At 45.4% G+C, this 21,068-nt stretch overlaps 1 protein-coding gene across 1 annotated transcript in view; it reads right to left on the reverse strand.

Annotated features, from left to right (window-relative positions):
- Positions 1–21,068, reverse strand: part of TECPR1 (tectonin beta-propeller repeat containing 1) — a 36,971-nt gene that overhangs the window by 6,014 nt on the left and 9,889 nt on the right. Inside the window, exons 7-20 of the mRNA XM_070955149.1 lie at positions 20,953–21,053; positions 19,503–19,604; positions 18,491–18,636; positions 17,002–17,483; positions 15,974–16,119; positions 14,814–14,969; positions 11,561–11,710; positions 10,398–10,555; positions 9,810–9,937; positions 8,943–9,045; positions 8,082–8,178; positions 6,924–7,003; positions 5,925–5,981; positions 206–380 (exon numbers count right to left, since the gene is read on the reverse strand). Of these exons, the coding sequence (XP_070811250.1) occupies positions 206–380; positions 5,925–5,981; positions 6,924–7,003; positions 8,082–8,178; positions 8,943–9,045; positions 9,810–9,937; positions 10,398–10,555; positions 11,561–11,710; positions 14,814–14,969; positions 15,974–16,119; positions 17,002–17,483; positions 18,491–18,636; positions 19,503–19,604; positions 20,953–21,053 (2,081 nt within the window). The remainder of the gene's footprint in view (positions 1–205; positions 381–5,924; positions 5,982–6,923; positions 7,004–8,081; positions 8,179–8,942; positions 9,046–9,809; positions 9,938–10,397; positions 10,556–11,560; positions 11,711–14,813; positions 14,970–15,973; positions 16,120–17,001; positions 17,484–18,490; positions 18,637–19,502; positions 19,605–20,952; positions 21,054–21,068) is intronic.

Raw genomic sequence — 21,068 nt, forward strand, 5'->3', positions numbered from 1 at the left:
TTGGGAAGAGAAAACCTTTGTGAGTCTTGGGAGACCTTCAAGAGATGAACTTCTATCTCCATCCCTTCCCATCTCTTCTTTGGGTCTGTTGTGGCCCGCCAGCGGCCAGCGGATCTGGCAGCAGAGTTAAGGAAGGATCCTCGGGAGATTAAAATAACTACTGGTTTGCAATAAAACAATATCAAAGAGGAGGAAAGATTTTAACCGCTGGGTTTTGGGGTGTGACTTGAAGCCGGCATAGCACGTCTCCCTTGTCGCTGATGGCCCAAAGAGGAACAAACTCTTCCTTTGACCCAGGAGGTTGTGACATGATAGAAACATCTCGCAAAGCGATTGGAGGCCCTTCCAGCCAGGGTCCACTTGTGACAATTTTACATTTCCTGGAAATAAAAAAAGAAAAGAAAAAAAGAGGATGTGAGGCACGTTTTCAGCCCTGAAGATCTTACCTCGTAGGGTAATGAAACTGCAAGAAGATCGCCAAGCTCAGAGAGCAACAAGGGCCCCCACAGTTTGTTTTTTTTTTTGTTTTTGTTTTTATTGAATTTGTATACCGCCCTACTCCCGAAGGACTCAGGGCGGTGAACAGCCATAAAAATAAAACATATAAATACAAAATTTAAAATAGAGATAAAACAAATTAAATAAATTTGGCTGAACCATATTTAAAACCCCAATAATTTAAAACCGAATTTAAAATTCCCATTTAAAAACGGAGAAGTTTAAGTCAGGCCGGCTTGCTGGAATAGAAACGTCTTAAGCGTGCGACGGAAGGTGCGCAGATCCGGAATCCTCCGTATCTCGGGGGGGAGCTCGTTCCAGATAGTAGGTGCCCCCACAGAGAAGGCTCTCCCCCTGGGGGCCGCCAGTCGACATTGTTTGGCCGACGGCACCCGGAGGAGCCCCTCTCTATGGGAGCGTACTGGTCGGTGGGAGGCTATTGGTGGTAGCAGGCGGTCCCGTAGATAACCAGGTCCTAGGCCATGGAGCGCTCTAAAGGTGATAACCAAAACCTTGAAGCGCACTCGGAAGACCACCGGGAGCCAGTGCAGCTCGCGCAGGAGGGGCGTTACATGGGAGCGCCACGTCGCTCCCATCACCACCCGCGCGGCCGCACTCTGCGCCAGTTGGAGCCTCCGAGTGCTCCTCAAGGGGAGCCCCATGTAGAGAGCGTTACAATAGTCCAGACGGGAGGTGACGAGGGCATGAGTGACCGTGCGTAACGAGTCCCGATCCAGAAAGGGGCGCAACTGGCGAATCAGGCGAACCTGATGAAAAATCCTCCCGGTCACGGCCGTCAAGTGCTCTTCTAAAGACAGCCGTGAATCCAGGAGGACACCCAAGTTGCGAGCCCTCTCCGTGGGGGCCAATGCTTCGCCCCCAATAGTCAGCGATGGCACCAGCTGACTATATCGGGACGTCGGAAACCACAGCCACTCGGTCTTGGATGGGTTGAGTCTGAGCCGGTTTCTCCCCATCCAGATCCGTACGGCCTCCAGGCACCGGGACATCACTTCAAGGGCATCGTTGGGGTGGTCTGGGGTGGAGATGTACAGCTGGGTGTCGTCAGCGTACTGATGGTACTCCACCCCGAAACCACGGATGATCTCGCCCAGCGGCTTCACATAAATGTTGAACAAAAGGGGCGAGAGGACCGATCCCTGTGGCACCCCACATATAAGGGGCCTCGGGGTCGACCTCTGCCCCCCTGTCAACACAGACTGCGACCGGTCGGAGAGAAAGGAGGAGAACCACCGTAATACGGTGCCTCCCACCCCCAACCCTTCCAACCGGTGCAGCATGATACCATGGTCGATGGTATCAAAAGCCGCTGAGAGATCTAATAGGACCAGGATAGAGGAACAACCTCTATCCCGAGCCCTCCAGAGATCATCCACCAACGCGACCAATGCCGTTTCCGTGCTGTACCCAGGCCTGAAGCCCGACTGGAACGGGTCTAGATACGTCGTTTCATCCAGGTACCGGGGAAACTGTCGTGCCACCACACTCTCAACAACCTTCGCAACAAAGCGAAGGTTGGAGACTGGACGATAATTAGCCAATGTTGCTGGGTCCAGGGAAGGCTTCTTGAGGAGAGGTCTCACCACCGCCTCTTTCAAGGCAGCGGGAAAGACACCCTCACTCAATGAAGCATTTATAATCCCCTGGAGCCAGCCTCGCGTCACCTCCCGAGAAGCCAGCACTAACCAGGAGGGGCACGGGTCCAACAAATATGTGGTCGCATTCAGTCTACCCAGAATCCTGTCCACGTCCTCAGGGGTCACAGAGTCAAACTCATCCCAGATAACATTCTCAGGACCTGCCCCCGTCATCCCCCCTGGATCTACCCAGTCGGAGTCCAGATCTTCCCGAATCTGAGTGATTTTGTCATACAGATACTGAACAAAGTCCTCGGCTCTTCCCTCCAAGGGGTCCTCCCTCGCTTCCTGATGGAGCAGGGAGCGGGTCACCCTAAACAGGGCGGCCGGGCGGTTATCTGATGACGCAATAAGAGCAGCAAGATGAGTACATTTTGCTGCTTTTATCGCCACTAGGTAATTCTTAATATGAGATCTTACCAGTGTCCGGTCAGATTCAGTGCGACTGGCCGTCGTCCTCCTCTCTGCAAACCTCATTCCCTTCTAGCACTGACGATGTTACCTAGTTGGGTCAAAGGAGGAGGAGGAGGAAGAGAAGACAGGAGGAGGAAGAAGGTTTTCTTGCAAGAAAACCATCAAGCTGAGGAATCAATAAAGACTCTACAGTCCTCCTCCTCTTCCTCCTCCTGTCTTCTCTTCCTCCTCCTCCTCCTCCTTTCTACTTCTTCCCCTCTTCCTTCTCTTTCTCACTCCTCCTCTTCCTCCTCCTCCCCACAAACCCCACTCCTCTTCCTCTGGTCCTCTTCCTCCCCTTCTTCTCCTCCCCCTTCCTCTTCCTCTTCTCCTCCTCCATCCACAAAACAACTCCTTTTTAGCACTGATTATGTTACCTAGTTGGGTCCTGGAACATCTGCAAGAAAGCCACCAAGCTCAGAGAGCACCAAGGACCCCCCACCATCCTCTTCTTCTTCCTGAAGTCTACAAACCCAACTCCCTTCTAACACTGATGGTGTTACCTAATTGGGTCATGAAATGTCTACAAGAAAACCACCAAGCTCAGAGAATACCAAGGACCCCATAGTCCTCTTCCTCCCCTCTCCTCTTCTCCTTTTCTTCCTCTTCCCTCTCCTCCTCCTCCTCCCCCTTTTCTCTTCCTCTTCTCCTTCTCCATCCACAAAACCACTCCTTTCTAGCACTGATGATGTTACCTAGTTGGGTCATGGAACATCTGCAAGAAAACCACCAAGGTCAGAGAGCACCCAGGACCCCATAGTCCTCTTCCTCTGGTCTTCTTCCTCCCCTTCTCTTCCTTTCCTCCTCCTCCTCCTTTTCCTCTCCTCTCCTCCTTTCCCTCCTCTTCTTCATCCTCCTTTTCCTTTTCCTCTCTTCTCCTTTTCCTTTTCCTCACCTCTCCTCCTTTCCCTCCTCTTCCTTCTCCTCCTCCTCCCCTTTCTCTTCCTCTTCTCCTCCTCCATCCACAAAACCACTCCTTTCTAGCACTGATGATACCACCTAGTTGGGTCCTGGAACATCTGCAAGGCAACCACCAAGCTCAGAGAGCGCCAAGGACCCCTCATCAGGTCAACCCCGAGCTACAAATATTCTCTTCTATCGAAACTTAAAGAATGGCCTTCAGCCAATTGCACCCTGGCTGAATCATTCATTGGCTTCTTTCAGAAAAACATTCCACCCGGACTCTCGTATACAGAAAGAAAGAACAAATGAGCTATGATGTATATCTTACTGTCCCCTTGCCATTTAATCAGGAAAGCCCCGATCCAAGCAAAACATAACTTGGTGCAAAAATGTAAACAGATTCAACAACGGCTTCAGTTTTAGGGCCTTCCTTCCCTCAACGTGGCACTCACTGAGGTAAAAATTGCTTTCCAACTGAGGCGTAAAAGGCCCAGCGATGTTGGGACTAAATGTTGGAAATGCCATCAGACACCGGGATCGTATTATCATATTTATTTATTTTATTTATTTTATTTTATTTATTTTATTTATTTTATTTGATTTGTATACCGCCCTTCTCCAGCAGGACTCAGGGCGGTGAACAGCCGAGATAAAACAGAGCATACAAAATTTAAAAAACAATTTAAAAGGTAATTAAATAATTACTTTTGGGCCCACAATTTAAAACAACCCAATTAAAACCAATTTCAAATTAAAACTGAAACGGATGGGATCATATGTAGTAGACGTGTGCAGAAGCAAAAAAATAAAATACTGGGCAAGAATTTGTATGTGGTTGGAGAAGATGATGCAACAGCATATTGATTTAAAACCTGAGATATTCCTGTTGGGGATTTTACCAGAAAATTACAGTAAAGAAAATGTATATTTGATTATTCATGTAATAACTGCAGCTAGAATTGTACTTGCACAGAATTGGAAAGGAGAAGCGATTCCAAAGATGAAAATGCGATTAAGAACATATTGGAATGTGCGGAAATGAATAGATTAACGCTTGCAATAGAAGGAAAGGAAGAATCAGATTATTATAATATATGGGATTTATTTTATCAATGGTTAGAGAGAATAAATACGAAAGTAATGTATAATAAAGTCAAATAAGTTAAATTAAATTAATTTATGGATAAATTAACGAAAGAAATAAAAGAAAAGGAAGAGACAGAATATTATCAAGTATGGACTAAGTGGTACGAATGGCTCGAGATTAGGGAAAGTAAAAGTGAATAAATGATGCGACAAATGTGTACAATACTGTAAATGAATAAAACTGGAAATAAAGGGACAATAAAGATAATAGAAGATGAGAAAAATGGAAAATGTAGGAAGTAGAAAGCAAGAGGAACGAAACTGAAACGTAAAAAGAAACACATATTGTGCGTTTGTGTTTTGTATGTTGTGTTGTGTTGTTGTAAAATTAATTAAAACATTTTTTTTAAAAATAAAGCCCTTGGTGGAGCAGCGGACTAAAGCGCTGTTAAACAGCACTTAGCTGCCAGCAGCCTGCAATTACTGCGAGTTCAAATCTCACCAGGCTCAAGTTTGACTCAGCCTTCCATCCTTTTGAGGTAGGTAAAATGAGGACCTGGATTGTGGGGGCAATAAGCTGACTTTGTATAAAAAAAAACACCGCTTAGGGGGGCTGAAAGCCCTACTAAGCAGGTATATACAAAAGTATGAAGGCTATTGCTTAACTGGAAGTTTGAATCCCACCAGGCTCAAGGTTGACTCAGCCTTCCATCCTTTCTAAGGTAGGTAAATTGAGGACCCAGTTTGTGGGGGCAATAAGCTGACTTTGTATAAATATACAAAAGGATGAAGGCTATTGCTTAACGCATTGTAAGCCGCCCTGAGTCTCCGGAGAAGGGCGGCATATAAATCAAACCAATAAACAATAAACAATAATAATAAATAAGTTAAGAAGAGAAATGTTACAACAATAGATATGTTAAGTATCAAGTATTAGTATTAAAATAAGAGTAGATATAAACAGTGAATATGGTGGTAACCTTTAACTGTTACGACACATAAAATTTGTACACGGACGACACACCGTTTAATCAATGATGGAACGTTTGTATTAAAAGAAAATAAAAAAAATTATAAATAAATTTTAAAAAAGGCCCAGCATGCGAGGAAAAGCTGGTTTGGAGGTCTATCTACTTATCTTTTTAGGAGACGCCAACACCCTCATCTACCGGCCAAAGCAAACATTGTCTTTGGAATGGCGTCCGATGTTTTAAAGAAACAAAAAAACCAAGAGAAGAAACAAGGAGTTCCCTGCAAACGAAGACGGGAAGGAGTGGGAGACAATGGCCTGCTTTAAATGGACCTGCAAAAGGTGACATGAGTTACCTGGACCAGCGTCTCCGGCGCACAAAGTCCTTCATTGTTTTGTAGCCGTGATAAGACCTGTTGGAACAGAGAGGGACAGAATAACAAAAGTCAAAATGTTGTTTCGATGATGAAAGACGCGTAGGCAGGATGACGGTTCACGGGAAGGCCCCTCGGGTGGGAAGGCACCTTGATCAAGGCACCTCGGTGTGAGGTACCTTGGGGAAGGCACCTCACTCCATCCAGAAGGCTTCCTTTTATTGTCCTTTTACAACTATCATGGCAAAACATCAATCTCCCCCCAGAGATACGGAGGATCCCGGATCTGTGCACCTCCCGCCGCGCTTTAAAGACCTTACTATTTCACCAGGCGGGCCTGGCCTAATTTTCTCCCTCTTTTATAAAAGATTTTTAATTTTTAAATATCTTTTAGTATTTTATACATTCAATTCTAAATTGGTTTTAAAAGTTCGGGGTTTTAAATTTGTCGGGGCCAAAATTATTTAATTTGATTTTATTCTACTTTTAAATTTTGTATGTATGTGTTTTATTGTTTGGCTGTGCACCGCCCTGAGTCCTTCAGGAGTAGGGCGGTATAGAAATCAAATCAAATCAAATAAATAAATAAATAAATAAACGTTTACTTGTCCTGATTGGCTACAGAAAGCTCGTGAATTCCATATGGATCCCTCGTGTTTCCCTCATGTTATTTTCTGTGACAAACAATGCCTGCGTGTTGGGCCCCCATGCCTTGTATATCTTGATATAGGGTCTCTGCCAGACATCCTGTTTCTACATTCCTGATAAGATTAGGACTTTGTGTTTTGACGTTGTTTACCCAGTGCGGTTTGCCGACAACTGAGGTCACACCATCCCCACATCAAAAGGGACCTCGGAGGTCCTTTTTGTAGGAAACCCTGTAAGCATTTCAGGCAAAAAAGGGGTGGGGGGGCAATCGGTCCCATGATTTAACCCAGTTACTTGGAGTGAGGGGGAAAGAAAGAAAATCAACATCCTTACGCGGGAAAGTCTGACGCGTACTGCCAACCTTCTCGGTCGGTCCCGCCCGAAACGCTGAAATCGACGGCCCAGTCGGACACCTGCGTGGCAGAGACAAAAGGAAAAAAAAAATAATAATAACAGAATTAAATTTTATTCCCCTGCCTGGCTCTGGAATCCCTGCCCAAAAAATAATAATCATCAGCTGTTGACTTCCCAGAATGCTCCCCGATGATGCTGAGAGAGGGGATTGTGGGAATTGGAATAAGACCAGAGTTCTTTTCCAGGCTCTGAGGCAATTGTCAGGGATACCAAGGGCAACACTGACAGGGCAAGCCAATAGAACAGGGATGGCGAACCTTTTTGGCACCAAGTGCCCAAACCGGAACATGCCGGAACCCCGGAAACTTGGAGAGCAACTGGCCGGTGGCACTTACTTAGTTGGGTCATGAAACATTTGCCTAAATATAACCAAGCTCAGAAGCACCAAGGACCCCACAGTCCTCCCCTTCCTCCTTCTCCTCCTCTTCCGTCCTGCAATCCCCACTCCCTTCTAGCACTGATGATGTTACCTAGTTGGGTCATGAAATGTCTGCCTAAATATAACCAAGCTCAGAGAGCACCAAGGATCCCGCAGTCTTCCTCCTCTCCACAAGTCCCGCTCCCTTCTAGCACTGACGATGTTAACTAGTTGGGTCATGAAATGACAGCATCAAGGATCCCACAGCCATTCTCCTCCTCCTCCTCCTTCTCCTCCCTTCCCTCCTCTCCACAAGTCCCGCTCCCTTCTAGCACTGATGATGTTAACTAGATGGATCATGAAATGAGAGCATCAAGGATCCCACAGCCATTCTCCTCCTCCTCCTCCTCCTCCTCCCTTTCCTCCTCTCCACAAGTCCCGCTCCCTTCTAGCACTGATGATGTTAACTAGATGGATCATGAAACGTCTTCCTAAATACAACCAAGCTCAGGGAGCACCAAGGATCCCACAGTCATTGTCCTCCTCCTCGCCGCATACCCCACTTCCTTCTAGCACTGATGATGTTACCTAATGGGGTCATGAAACGTCTGGAAGGAAAACAACCAAGTTCAAAGAGCACCAAGGATCTCTGATTTCAACCCTGAGCTACAAATATTCTCCTTTGTCGGTACCAAGGGCCACAGAGCAAGTCCACTTACCCAAGACCATTGCGGTGATGGGGCCTTGGTGTTAGCTTTGGTACATTCGCGTAAGCCAGAAGCATCGCTCCACATATACCTGTCGGTGGGCAGGCCTCTGTTAAGGCAAACAGACACAAGATTCAGCAAATCTGCCTTGCGGGCAGATTTTTTTTTTTAAAAAGAATGCAAATTGACAAGATGTTCATTTTTTTAGGACATGAAAATGACCAGATAAAGTAGTGCAGTGGCCTAGAAGTGGAGTTCTCGCCTCACAATCAGGAGGCTGTGAGTTCGATCCTAGGTAGAGGCAGATATTTCTCTCTCTCTCTGGGCACAATGAGAATATATCTGCTGGGGAAAAAAACAACAACTCCGCACTGGTGACAGGAAGGGCATCCGGCCAGTAAACACTCAGCTCCGTTCAGTTTCCCAGACTCCACCCCGATGCAAAGGAATATGGGCAGGGTTGACATCCAGCAGGTTCTGGAGTACCGGTAGCGGAAATTGTGAGTAGTTTGGAGAACTGGCAAATACCATCTCTGGCTGGTCCCAGAGTGAGGTGGGAATGGAGATTTTGCAATATCCTTCCCCCAGGAGTGGGGTGGGAATGGGGATTTTGCAGTATCCTTCCCCAGGAGTGAGGTGGGAACGGGGATTTTGCAGTATCCTTCCCCTGGAGTAGGGTGGAAATGGAGAGTTTGCAGTATCCTTCCCCTGCCACGCCCACCAAGCCACACTACGCCCACCAAGCCATGCCCACAGAACCGGTAGTAAAAAAAATTGAATTTCACCACTGATTATGGGGTCATTAAAAGATGATGATGAAAATGACCAGGTGCAACAGGCTGTCCAAAACAGAATTTTGTCTGCTTTTCCTACCTGTTACTGTAGCCCGTGACAGGATTCCACCGCTGATTTTCGTAAATATAGATGCTCTTTACATCTGTCTGTGGATGAATATTCTCAGGGCTGCCTGCCAAGCCTGTTTAAGACAAGCCATGAAAATTATCCCTCTATTTCCTTTTCCTTTCCTGTTTTTTTTTTTGACTTACGATTGAATCGTTCTCTCCCACCTAAAAACTGAAAGTATTAACACAAGGCCATGAATTATAGCAAATATAGAGGATGGTTGAAATAAAGGTACAGGTTCCCCTCGCACATATGTGCTAGTCGTTCCTGACTCTAGGGGGCGCTGCTCATCTCCGTTTCAAAGCCGAAGAGCCAGCGCTGTCCAAAGATGTCTCCGTGGTCATGTGGCCGGCATGACTCAATGCCAAAGGCGCACGGAACGCTGTTCCCTTCCCACCAGAGGTGGTCCCTATTTTTCTACTTGCATTTTTTACGTGCTTTCGAACTGCTAGGATGGCAGAAGCTGGGACAAGTCACGGGAGCTCACCCTGTTACGCGGCACTAGGGATTCGAACCGCTGAACTGCCGACCTTTTGATCGACAAGCTCAACGTCTTAGCCACCGAGCCACCGTGTCCCTTTGAAGTATAGCACCCTAATAAATTAATCCAGGCGAATTAGTAAATCACCCAAAACTCTAGGAGGACTTCAACTCGCAGAATTCCCCAGCCAACATGAATTCTGGGAGTTGAAGTCCACATATCTTAAAACAGCTGAGGTTGAAAAACACTGTTCTGGGTGAGCGAGAGTGAACGAGCCAGATGTTCTTGTAAAATTGGCAGGGACTTCCTCCCCATGTTCAACTGAAGGAGGATTGACTGGAAGGGATATTTCTTACCCGACAAAAAACTTCCTCCGTAACCACCAGTGTAAATCCAGGCGGTGTGGTCATAACCCACTCCCCACACAATGCCATCGCTGTTGCATTCAATCAGGCGAAGATGTCCCCCGACTTGGCGCCAAAACCTACAAGGAGAACGGCCCACTCATTCTAATCCCTGTTGTCAAAGTGCGCGCAGTGTGACTACGTGAGACAACCCAGGAGCAAATACAGTAAACGGAGGTTTGCATTTCAAATAGTGGTTTTATCTACAAAGAATATATACATACACGTACTTCAGTCAGATCTCAAACAAACAGCAATTGCAGCACGGAAGCACACAAGGAGAGAATGAGATACGCCCCAACAGGTCTCTTCTTATTACAGGCTCTTAAAGTGATATCAGCCCAAAAACCTTGCTGACTCATTCCCAGTATTACATCGTCGTAGCAGCTGGTCAGCTCTTAAATCATTACTCTGACACCTGTCCCTTGGTTCATCTCCATCCCATCATACCGCGCTAAGAGTTCTCCAAAAGAGAGAGATTATTCTCGGTTCCAAAATCATTTTATTTAGCAAGGGAGATTTGAGGTCAAGGTTACTCACATTTGATCACAAGGCATCGGCTGTGTTAGGGCCTCCAGGTCAGGGATGGGCTCGCTCACAAAGATGTCGCCTTTGCAGGTCAGCGACCAGATGGCTTCAGGAGAAGGAGGGCCCTGGAGCTGCCGGCCCTCACAACAAGACATGTTCAGTAGGGCCAGCTGGGAGACACAAAAGGAATTGGGAAAGAGATAAGACATGGTTCAAACACTTCCTAACCTTAGATGAGGATACTTGTAGCTCAGGATTGAATTGTAGGGTCCTTGGTGCTCTCTGAGCTTGGTGGCTGTCTTGCAGACGTTTCATGACCCAACTAAGTAACATCATCAGGGCTAGTAGGGGTTTGCTCTGTGTTTGTATACAAGCATCAGTGTTGGTGGGAATTTTCTCGGTGGTTCCTTGACTAGGCTGTTGTTTACTATAAGGTTGCTCTTCTGAATTGGTGGTTCTTTGATTGGGGTATGGCTTACTTCTTGCTTGCTAATCTAGTGTTAATCCTGGTATTAATCTCTTGCTCATCTGGATGTTGCTTGCTGGAGAAGAGAAATTTTGATCTCATAAGGTAAGTGTTGTACCTTATGATTCTTGACAAATGTATCTTGTCTTTTTATGTACACTGAGAGCGTATGCACCAAAGACAAATTCCTTGTGTGTCCAAATTGTATTGTATTGTATTGTATTGTATTGTATTGTATTGTATTGTATTGTATTGTATTTTGTATTCTATTATGTATTGTATTTTGTATTGTATTGTATTTTGTATTTATTTTGTATTGTACTGTATTCTATTGTGTATTGTATTGTATTTTGTATTGTATTGTACTCTATTCATATTCTTTCTTATTCCTATTCTTATTCTTATTCCTGTTCCTACTCCTATTCCTACTCGATTCTATTCTATTCTGTTGTTCTGTTCTGTTCTATTCTAATTAATTCCTATTCCTATTCCTATTCCTATTCCTATTCCTATTCCTATTCCTATTCTACTCTGCTCTGCTCTGCTCTGCTCTGCTCTGCTCTGCTCTGCTCTACTTACTCTACTCTACTCTACTCTACTCTACTCTACTCTACTCTACTCTACTCTACTCTACTCTATTCTATTCTATTCTATTCTATTCTATTCTATTCTACATTTGATCAGCTTTGGAAAACATCTCTAAACATACCCAGTCGTGCATTTCTTGTTCGGTGCTTGCAGCTAGACGGACGGGCCACCGTTGCTTAGTCCTCTCCGGTGTATAGAGAGCGAACGAATGTTTGGCCTCATTCAGAATCTCAACTAGGATGGTGACTTCGTTGAGGAACATGTGGATGTACTGGGGAACGCAGAGAACATGTCAAAATCAGATCTTCAAGTTAAGGAGTACACTTTAAAAAATGGGAACATGAGAAGCACTGGGCTACAGTTTAGCTAATGCTCGGCTCGGGAATTCTGGGAGTTGAAGTCCACGCATCTTAAAGCTACCATGATTGAGAAATACTGTTTTAGGTCTAAAAGCAGAAAAGTTTCACAGTTCACCAGGGTATTGTGGCATGCCGGCAACCAGCAGAGCTGGCAGCAGAGTCGGACAGTGAGGAGGTTGGGGAGGAACATGGGCCAGTCCTGGGGGCTGGGGAAAGCTCGGACGAGGGCTCTGCATCGGAGGTAGAGAGGGAGATAGACAGTAGTGAGGCAGAGGAACAGCTGGAGCCTGTTCCCAGTGTGAGCATGCTCAGAGCTGCCAGAAGACAAGAACAACTCAGAAAGCAAGGTCGGCTTGGGAGTAAAGCCACACCTTGAAGGTGATGGGCCCCTCCCATAGGAAACAAAAGAGGAGCGAATGGGGAGGGGACTTTTGCAGGAAACAATTCGTTCGTTCGTTTGTTTCAAGAGTGGGAAGATTTGCCCGTGAATCCCAGAGACTCTGTACCAAGTTTTGCCTTGCCCTGCGTTTGGAAACTATTGACATGGCAGCTTTCCAAGCGAGATAAGGTCTGTGTTGATAAATATCCCTCTGAAAGACTGTTTGCCACGCCTTGCTGACTGTGAATGAAAGGAATTCAGTGTCGTGTAAATAAAAGGGGTTTTGCCGGGACCAAGACTCTGCTTTGTGCTTTTTAAGAAAGCCTAGGTCAGAACACAGGGTTCCCAAATTGTCTTTCTCTGGTGGCTAAGTAGAATTTGGCTTGGTTATAACTCGGGACTATTTAGGTTGTTGTTGGGGTCTGCCAGCAGCCTGCGGAGCTGGCAGCGGAGTCGGACAGTGAGGAGGCTGGGGAGGAACATGGGCCAGTCCTGGAGTCTGGGGAAGGCCCGGACGAGGGCTCTGCATTGGAGGCAAAGATGGGGCCAGGGCCATCTGGGAGTGATGCATGGATTCCGGAGCCCCCAGTCGGACAGCAGAGAGGCAGAGGAACAGGAGGAGCCTGTTCCTAGTGCATGCATGCGCAGAACTGCCAGAAAGCAAGAGCAGCTAAAGCAAAAGGGACGACTCAGGAGTAAGGCCAGGAGATGATTGGCCCCTCCCATAAGGCTTAAAAGAGAAACAAAGGCACTTGGGGCCTTTTGCAGAAAAGCAATGTTGCTAACTCGGTTTCCAGTCGGCATCTCTTGTTTGTTTCCGAACTCCGTGGGGCTTTGCCAAATAAGGCCTTTGGCAGGGTGTCAAAGAAGATAAAGGTTGGTGATTATCCCAAAGGACTTCTTCCAAAGGACTTGTTTTGCAACTAATTGGGACTCAGCTGGGAATGAACGCAATTCTCAGCTGTTACAATAAAATAGGGTTTTTTGGGACTAATTGTGCCTTGTAACGACTCAGTAAGCCGAGGTCACAACAGCTGTAGGCTAGAGTGAGAAAAAAAGATACCTCAGAAAATGCAGGTTTTCCTATGGTTGGCATAGGAACAATGCGGATGTGTCCCCGAGTTCAGTTTGGTACCCCAAGAAGTAGAAGAATAACGCAAAAGGTGCTAAAATGTGTGTTACACGCTTCATTTTGCACAGCGCAAAGTTTCTGCTTGGTAATATTGCTCTCTAGTGGACATTTTTCGAAATCACACTTCAAATGTGCATATTTCAAGGCCACCGGCTGTGCGTTTATTTCCGAGACATTTTTCATGCGTGTTTATTGCGGTTTATCAATAGATAAAAATACAAAGAGAAAATTTAAAAAGTACTAGAAAACTAGGCGGGGGAAGGGGAAAAAAAAAAGAAAGTATGGAGTAAAGAGGGAAGGAAGAAAGAAAAAGGCACTGACTTCCAATTCTCTTTAGCACAGTAAAAGATAACATTACAACCTCCGTTTTTTTACTTTGCCACAACCCTTTCTATAGCAAGAAACCTAATCTAATCAGCAAAAACCAGAATCAACGTTTCATTGTTTTTTCATTGCAAAATTTCTGAGACAGTTTCAATTTGCCGTAATCCCAATGCTTCGGGATCTTCTTCATTTTATCCCTACTTAATTTCTCAGAACAGAAATTGGAAAATTGACAAGCAACGATAAAAGCTGCGACGATAAAAAAAAAAAATGTTCTGCTCCTACGACATGAATTTTCAACCGGTGCGGCAGCTTGCAGGGTCACATGATCACCCTCTGCAACCTTGGGCGGGTGGGGTGGGTGGGGGGTTGGACTAGATGACCTATAAGGTCCCTTCCAACTCGGTTAATCTCTTAAACCTTCCAACAAGCAAAGTCCATGGAAGAAGCTGAAAGACGGCACAATTCGCTTAACAATGGGAAAATAATGGAATGTGCTGAAATGAGCAAATTGACATTTGAAATTAGAGAACAAGAAGATAAACAATACTATGAGATATGAGACCTATTTTATCAATGGTTAGATAAAAACACATGGAAATGAAATATGATAGAGACTTTCACAATACAAGAATCGTAGAACTGTGTGAAATATAACATACAGATGTATTATTATTGGATAGATTCAGGAGGATGAAATGAACGCGATAATAAAAATGAACTCAAATCTTAAGAATACTTTGAATGATAATGAGGGAAGAAATAGTCACAGTTAAATAAATGATTAATGAGGATAAAAATATGTAGATATATATTAGGTCGATGATATGAGAATCTAGGGAAATTGTAAATTGCAAGCTATGAATTTGGTAAATGATGCACAAAAGACTTGTAACCAACCGACACACTGTTTGCAACTGAAGATGGTTTTATGTATGTTTGTTTAAAAATAATTTAAAAACAAACAAACAACGGGAGCGATTCGCTTAACAACAATGGCCAAGCAGTCCGTAAAATAGACGAGGTCGTGTGTTGACTCACTCAACGGCTGCATTGCTTAGCCATGGCAGTTCTGCTCCCAGCTGGGGTCATAAGTCAAGGATGACCTGCATTTTTGTGTCAAATCGGGGGAGTCAAGAACTGGGTGCGAATTCAACCCCCGCGGCTCGGACAAGCCTACCTTCTTTTCCTCGTTGTGCGTGTAGTAGACAAAGAGAATGCTGTCCCGGGTCCCATCGTTCGCAGTGAATTGTTCCAGGGCCACCTGCACGTCAACCCAACGATACGGCTTCCAACTTCTCCACCACTGCAACGATCCGGTTTTGACCCAGACGGACTGGAAAGAGACAAACATCCATCATTCCATCAGAATCAGCTAAGAGCAAAACTCATCGCCTCCCTTCAATCTAGTTAACTTCTTGGATCAATTCTATATCGAAGGAGGCAGCGTTTGAAAGACCCAAGGCAAAATGATGAAACGTGGGCCACTCGTTTATTGATTTATATTTATTTTGTATCCCGCCTTTCTTATTTTTACAAATAACTCAGAACGGCGAACGTATTTGTCGCGTTTTCCTCCTATTTTCTCCACAACAATCCTGTAAGGTGGGTCGGGCTGAGAAAGAGAGGGACTGGGGTCCAAAGTCACCCGGTTGGCTTTCATGCCTTAAGTGGGACTAGAACTCTCAGTCTCCTGGTGATTCGCCCAAAGTCGCCTAGTTGGCTTTCATGCCTAAAGTTAAGATTAGAACTCACCATCTTCTGGTGATTGGCCCAAAGTCACCCAGCTGGCTTTCATGCCTAAGGCGGGATTAGAATTCACAGTCTCCTGGTGATTGGCCCAAAGTCATTGAGCTGGCTTTCATGGCTAAGATGGAACTAGAACTCACAGTCTCCTGGTGATTGGCCCAAAGTCATTCAGCTAGCTTTCATGGCTAAGACAGAACTAAAACTCACTGACTCCAAGTGATTGGCCCAAAGTCACTGAGCTGGCTTTCATGCCTAAGGCGGGACTAGAACTCCCAGTCTCCTGGTGATTGGCCCAAAGTCATTGAGTTGGTTTTCATGGCTAAGGCGGGACTAGAACTCACAGTCTCCTGGTGATTGGCCCAAAGTCATTGAGTTGGTTTTCATGGCTAAGGCGGGACTAGAACTCACAGTCTCCTGGTGATTGGCCCAGTCATTGAGCTGGCTTTCATGGCTAAGACGGAACTAGAACTCACTGACTCCTAGTGATTGGCCCAAAGTCACTGAGCGGGTTTCATGGCTAATACAGTACCAGAACTCAGTGTCTCCTAGTTATTGGCCCAAAACCCTGTTACCCCCTCCCCTCTACTTTACCTGCTCCACCGCCTGTTCGTAATGTCTGAAATTGTCCAACTCTCGGTGGGTCCTTTCCGACAGCTGGCGAAATATTTGCTTCCTCCATTGGGCAGTATGGCTGGGGCTGATGGAAAGTGCCAAGGATTGAGAGCAGGAGGTTAAAGCTATAACAGGGGAGGAAAAAAAAAGAGAATTCCCGATCAAGCAGTGATCGATAGCAGTCTTCCAATATCTCAGGGGCTGCCCCAAAGAAGAGGGAGTCAAGCTATTCTCCAAAGCACCTGAGGGCAGGACAAGAAGCAACGGGTGGAAACTAATCAAGGAGAGAAGCAACTTAGAACTAAGGAGGAATTTCCTGACAGTGAGAACAATTAATCAGTGGAACAATTTGCCTCCAGAAGTTGTGAATGCTCCAACACTGGAAGTTTTTAAGAAGATGTTGGATAACCATTTGTCTGAAGTGGTGTAGGGTTTCCTGCCTAAGCAGGGGGTTGGACTAGAAGACCTCCAAGGTCCCTTCCAACTCCATTCCAACTCCATTCCAACTCCACTCCATTCCAACTCCATTCCAACTCCATTCCATTCCATTCCAACTCCATTCCATTCCATTCCATTCCATTCCATTCCATTCCATTCCATTCCATTCCATTCCATTCCAACTCCATTCCATTCCATTCCATTCCAACTCCTTTCCTTTCCTTTCCTTTCCTTTCCTTTCCTTTCCTTTCCTTTCCTTTCCTTTCCTTTCCTTTCCTTTCCTTTCCTTTCCTTTCCTTTCCTTTCCTTATTTCATTCTTCCCTTAGAAAGTTTTTGGTATTTCTATCCTGCTCCACTCCCAACGACTCTTGAGTGGCAGATGGTAACAAGGATTAAAAACAAGTACACACAAAAATTTAGTTCTCAACTTTCAACCATTTACGATGGTCCTGAAAAAAATTGATACCTGACTGCTCCTCCAGGCTGACTCTGTAAACCGCTTCGAGAGGGCTGCAAAAGCACTACGAAGCGGCATATAAGTCTAAGCGCTATTGCTATCACCACCCACCTGACTGAGCTGTGAACCATTTTAGCGGGCTCTGCGAATCTACAAGGCAGCCTCTGCTGGAGACCCAAATCCAGAGGGGAAGATCATCGGTCACAAAATGATCCTCGACCCCAGCCGGTAAGAATGAAGACAAACTGGAGGTCTCGGCAAGCACAGTCGCTTTGGACATCCTGCTGGCCTCTTTTAGGTCGATGTTGGTCCACTGAGGCTTCGGTGGAAGCGAGTCCAGATTGGAGAGAGGTTTATTATCTGGGCCGGCTTGATGATCTCCATCTGATCCGGCGGCGGCTTCATCCAGAACGGTGGCTAACGGGTCAATATCCAGCTCCGGGACCGGATGGGGGCTCTTAGGGGTCTCGGGACCAGGTCCAGGAAGGTGAGCATCGTTCACAAGGGATTCTGGCTCCGCTTGGGACTCTCCATCGCTCTGGAAGACGGAGGGGCTTTGTTCTTTGATGTCGTCCGTAAAGAAGCAGCCGGCGCTGGAGACGCAAGAGGGGAAAAACAGATCTTACTCTCTGTTATCCCAGTTGTGGTGGATGGAAACACTGGTGAGTTTAATAATTTAATTTAAGTTTGTATGTCTTTCCCCCCCCCCCAAAATTATTTTTTTCTTGCAACATCAAATAAAGCCATGATGGCGAACTTATGGCATGCGTGCACAGCCCTCTCTGTGGGCACATGCGCCATTGCCAGCTGTTCTGGTTTCCAGCATGCCCATGCACACCAGGGGTGAAATGTAAAATTTGTTACTACCAAATTTGGGCGTGGCTTGGTGGTGGTGGAGGGTAATGTGACTGGGTGGGCGTGGCCAGCTTTTTTTTTTTTTTTTAACTTTTCAAAGCATTTTTTTCTAATGCTTTGAAAAGCCTCTCTACCGATCAGGCAACTCAGCTGGGATCGTCAGAGACTTTTCAAAGCATTTTTTTTAACCATCTCTTCGGCCAAGAGGTTGCAGAAAAAAAATGCTTTGAAAAGCCTCTGACGATCCCAGCTGAGCCGCGCAATCATCAGAGGCTTTTTTTTTTTTTAACTTTTCAAAGCATTTTTTCTAATGCTTTGAAAAGCCTCTCTGCCGATCAGGCAACTCAGCTGGGATCGTCAGAGACTTTTCAAAGCATTTTTTTTTAAACCACCTCTTCGGCCAAGAGGTTGCAGAAAAAAATGCTTTGAAAAGCCTCTGACGATCCCAGCTGAGCCGCGCGATCATCAGAGGCTTTTATTTTTTTACTTTTAAACGCATTTTTTCGTCGGAAGAGATTGTAGAAAAAATGCATTTAAAAGTGAAAAAAAAAAAAGCCTCTGATGATCGTGCGGCTCAGCTGGGCATGGTGAGGGGTGGGGGGGCGCAGGGATTTTTGCTACCGGTTCTCCGAACCACCCGCCGCCATCGCTACCGGATTGGGTGATCCGGTCCGAACCAGGAGCATTTCACCCCTGGTTGTAACATTGGGTGTTCTGTACTCTGCTTTGGATAACGGTTGCTTACCTAAGGAGGCTGGTGGAGCTGCCGGTTTGAGATTGGTCGCTCTCTCGGTTGCAGGCAATGGCTTTCCACATTTTCCCGCTCAGCTCGCTTGGCGTGACGCCTTGACGGAAATAGATCGCTCGGTCCTCACAGCTGATCCCCCAAACCTGCGTCGGAAGGGAAGGGGGGAAAAGGAAAGGAAGATAAAAGGAGGGGAGGGGAGGAGAGAGAAGGATATATAAAATAAGGAAGGAGGGGAGGAGGAGAGGCGAGGAAAGGAGACAGAAGGAAATATAAAATGAGGAGGAGAGGAGAGGAGAGGAGAGGAGAGGAGAGGAGAGGAGAGGAGAGGGAATATAAAATAAGGAAAGAGGAGAGGAGAGAGAAGGAAATATAAAATAAGGAGGAGAGGAGAAAAGAGAGGAAATATAAAATAAGGAGGAGAGGAGAGGGAATATAAAATAAGGAAGGAGAAGAGGAGAGAGAAGAGGAGAAGAGAGAGAAGGAAATATAAAATAAGGAGGAGAGGAGAGGGAATATAAAATAAGGAAGGAGAAGAGGAGAAGAGAGAGAAGGAAATATAAAATAAGGAGAGGAGAAAAGAGAGGAAATATAAAATAAGGAGGAGAGGAGAGGGAATATAAAATAAGGAAGGAGAAGAGGAGAGGAAGAGAGAGACAGAGGGACAGAGGGAAGGAGGAAGGAAGGAAGGAAGGGGAGGAGAGGAGAGGAAAGGAAGAGAGAGAGAGATAAAGGGAAGGAGGAAAGGAGGGAAGGAAGGGGAGGGGAAGGGAGGAGAGGAGAGATGAACAGGAAGCATCATATCTGCCCTCCAGAAGGGATATCCAACCATGAAACTATCCATCCTTTGACTTTCTCCTGGAGGATGTTGTTGGGAAGCAGACATAACCAGAGAGTGAAAACTGCAAAAATGCTTATCTTAACTACGTGCAAATGAAGCAACATGCAGTTGAGTTCTCAGTTACTTCTTTGGAAAATCTACCTCCCCACCCCACCCCCCGTTGAGACTCACCTGGTCATTTAAGCCCACGTCCACCATCTGCATTTCACCAATCATCTCAACCCAGCTGGTGCCACAAGGATTGTAGGAGTTCACCCCACGCCTGAACCAGATCTAGATGAGAAAAATCCTCACGTCAGGGATGGAAGCTTTGGGGTTTCCCCGACCAAAATGAGCCCCTTAAAATCCTGACATTGGAACAAGTTATGAATAAGAGCAACAGTCTCATCCCAGATTTGCTTGAGATAAATCCCAGAATGGGCCATCTTTATTCAGGTAAACATTTGCAGTGGATAAAAAATCTGTCTTATATTGCAAGTATTATGAGAATAATGGTTGTAATTATAGTGTGTATAAAACTATAGAATTTTTTTAAGTTTATTTTTTTATTGGCCAAGTGTGATTGGACACACAAGGAATTTGTCTTTGGTGCACATGCTCTCAGTGTACATAAAAGAGAAGATATATTTGTCAAGAATCATAAGGTACAACACTTAATGATAGTCATAGGGAATAGCCTTGGTAGTACAAGGGTTTAAGGCACCCTGTTATTAAGCTGCTTAAGACCAGCTGCCTGCAATTACTGCAGGGTTCGAATCTCGCCAAGGCTCAAGGTTGACTCAGCCTTCCATCCTTTCTAAGGTAGGTGAAATGAGGACCCAGTTTGTGGGGGCAATAAGCTGACTTTGTATAAATATACAAAAGTATGAAGGCTATTGCTTAACGCATTGTAAGCCGCCCTGAGTCTCCGGAGAAGGGCGGCATATGAATCAAATTAAAAAAAAAAAAAAAAAAGCAATCAGGAACAATATCAATATAAATCGTAAGGATACAAGCAACAAGGTTACAGCCATAAATGGGAGGAGATGGGTGGTGGGAACGATGAGAAGATTAATAGTAGTGCAGACTTAGTGAATAGTTTGACAGTGTTGAGGGAATTATTTGTTTAGCAGAGTGATGGCGTTGGGGGAAAAACTGTCCTTGTGTCTAGTTGTTCTGGTGTGCAGTGCTCTATAGCCTTGTTTTGAGGGTAGGAGTTGGAACAGTTTATGTTCAGGATGCGAGGGGTCTGTAGATATTTTCCCAGCCCTCTTTTTGACTCGTGCAGTATACAGGTCCTCAATGGAAGGCAGGTTGGTAGGAATTGTTTTTTCTGCAGTTCTAATTATCCTCTGAAGTCTGTGTCTGTCTTGTTGGGTTGCACAGCCAAACCAGACAATTATAGAGGTCTAGATGACAGACTCAATAATATTCAATACTCAAATAATACGCAATATGTGTATTTAAAAGAGATTTGATACAGACAGTACACTGCCGTTGCAGAAATGGAAACGTTATGTATAACCAAGGAAAATGTATAATACAAATACTTTGTTAAAAAAAAGATCAGTCTTTTAAAATTCTCCTACAATCAACAGGACTAGCCACTTAGCCAACCTATACAGCTCCAAAAGCCACTCACTTTTCTGTCTTTTGTGACCGCCCAGACTACGTTCACTCCAACAGACACGTGCGAAATCCCATTGTCGGCAACTGGTGGATCCACAATTGTCCATGACGTTCCTGCCCAAAGAAAAG

This window comes from Pituophis catenifer, unplaced genomic scaffold (genome assembly GCF_029215685.1).
Source record: "Pituophis catenifer annectens isolate HBS135680 unplaced genomic scaffold, rPitCat1.0.hap2 SCAF_16, whole genome shotgun sequence".
Classification (NCBI taxonomy): Eukaryota; Metazoa; Chordata; class Lepidosauria; order Squamata; family Colubridae; genus Pituophis; species Pituophis catenifer.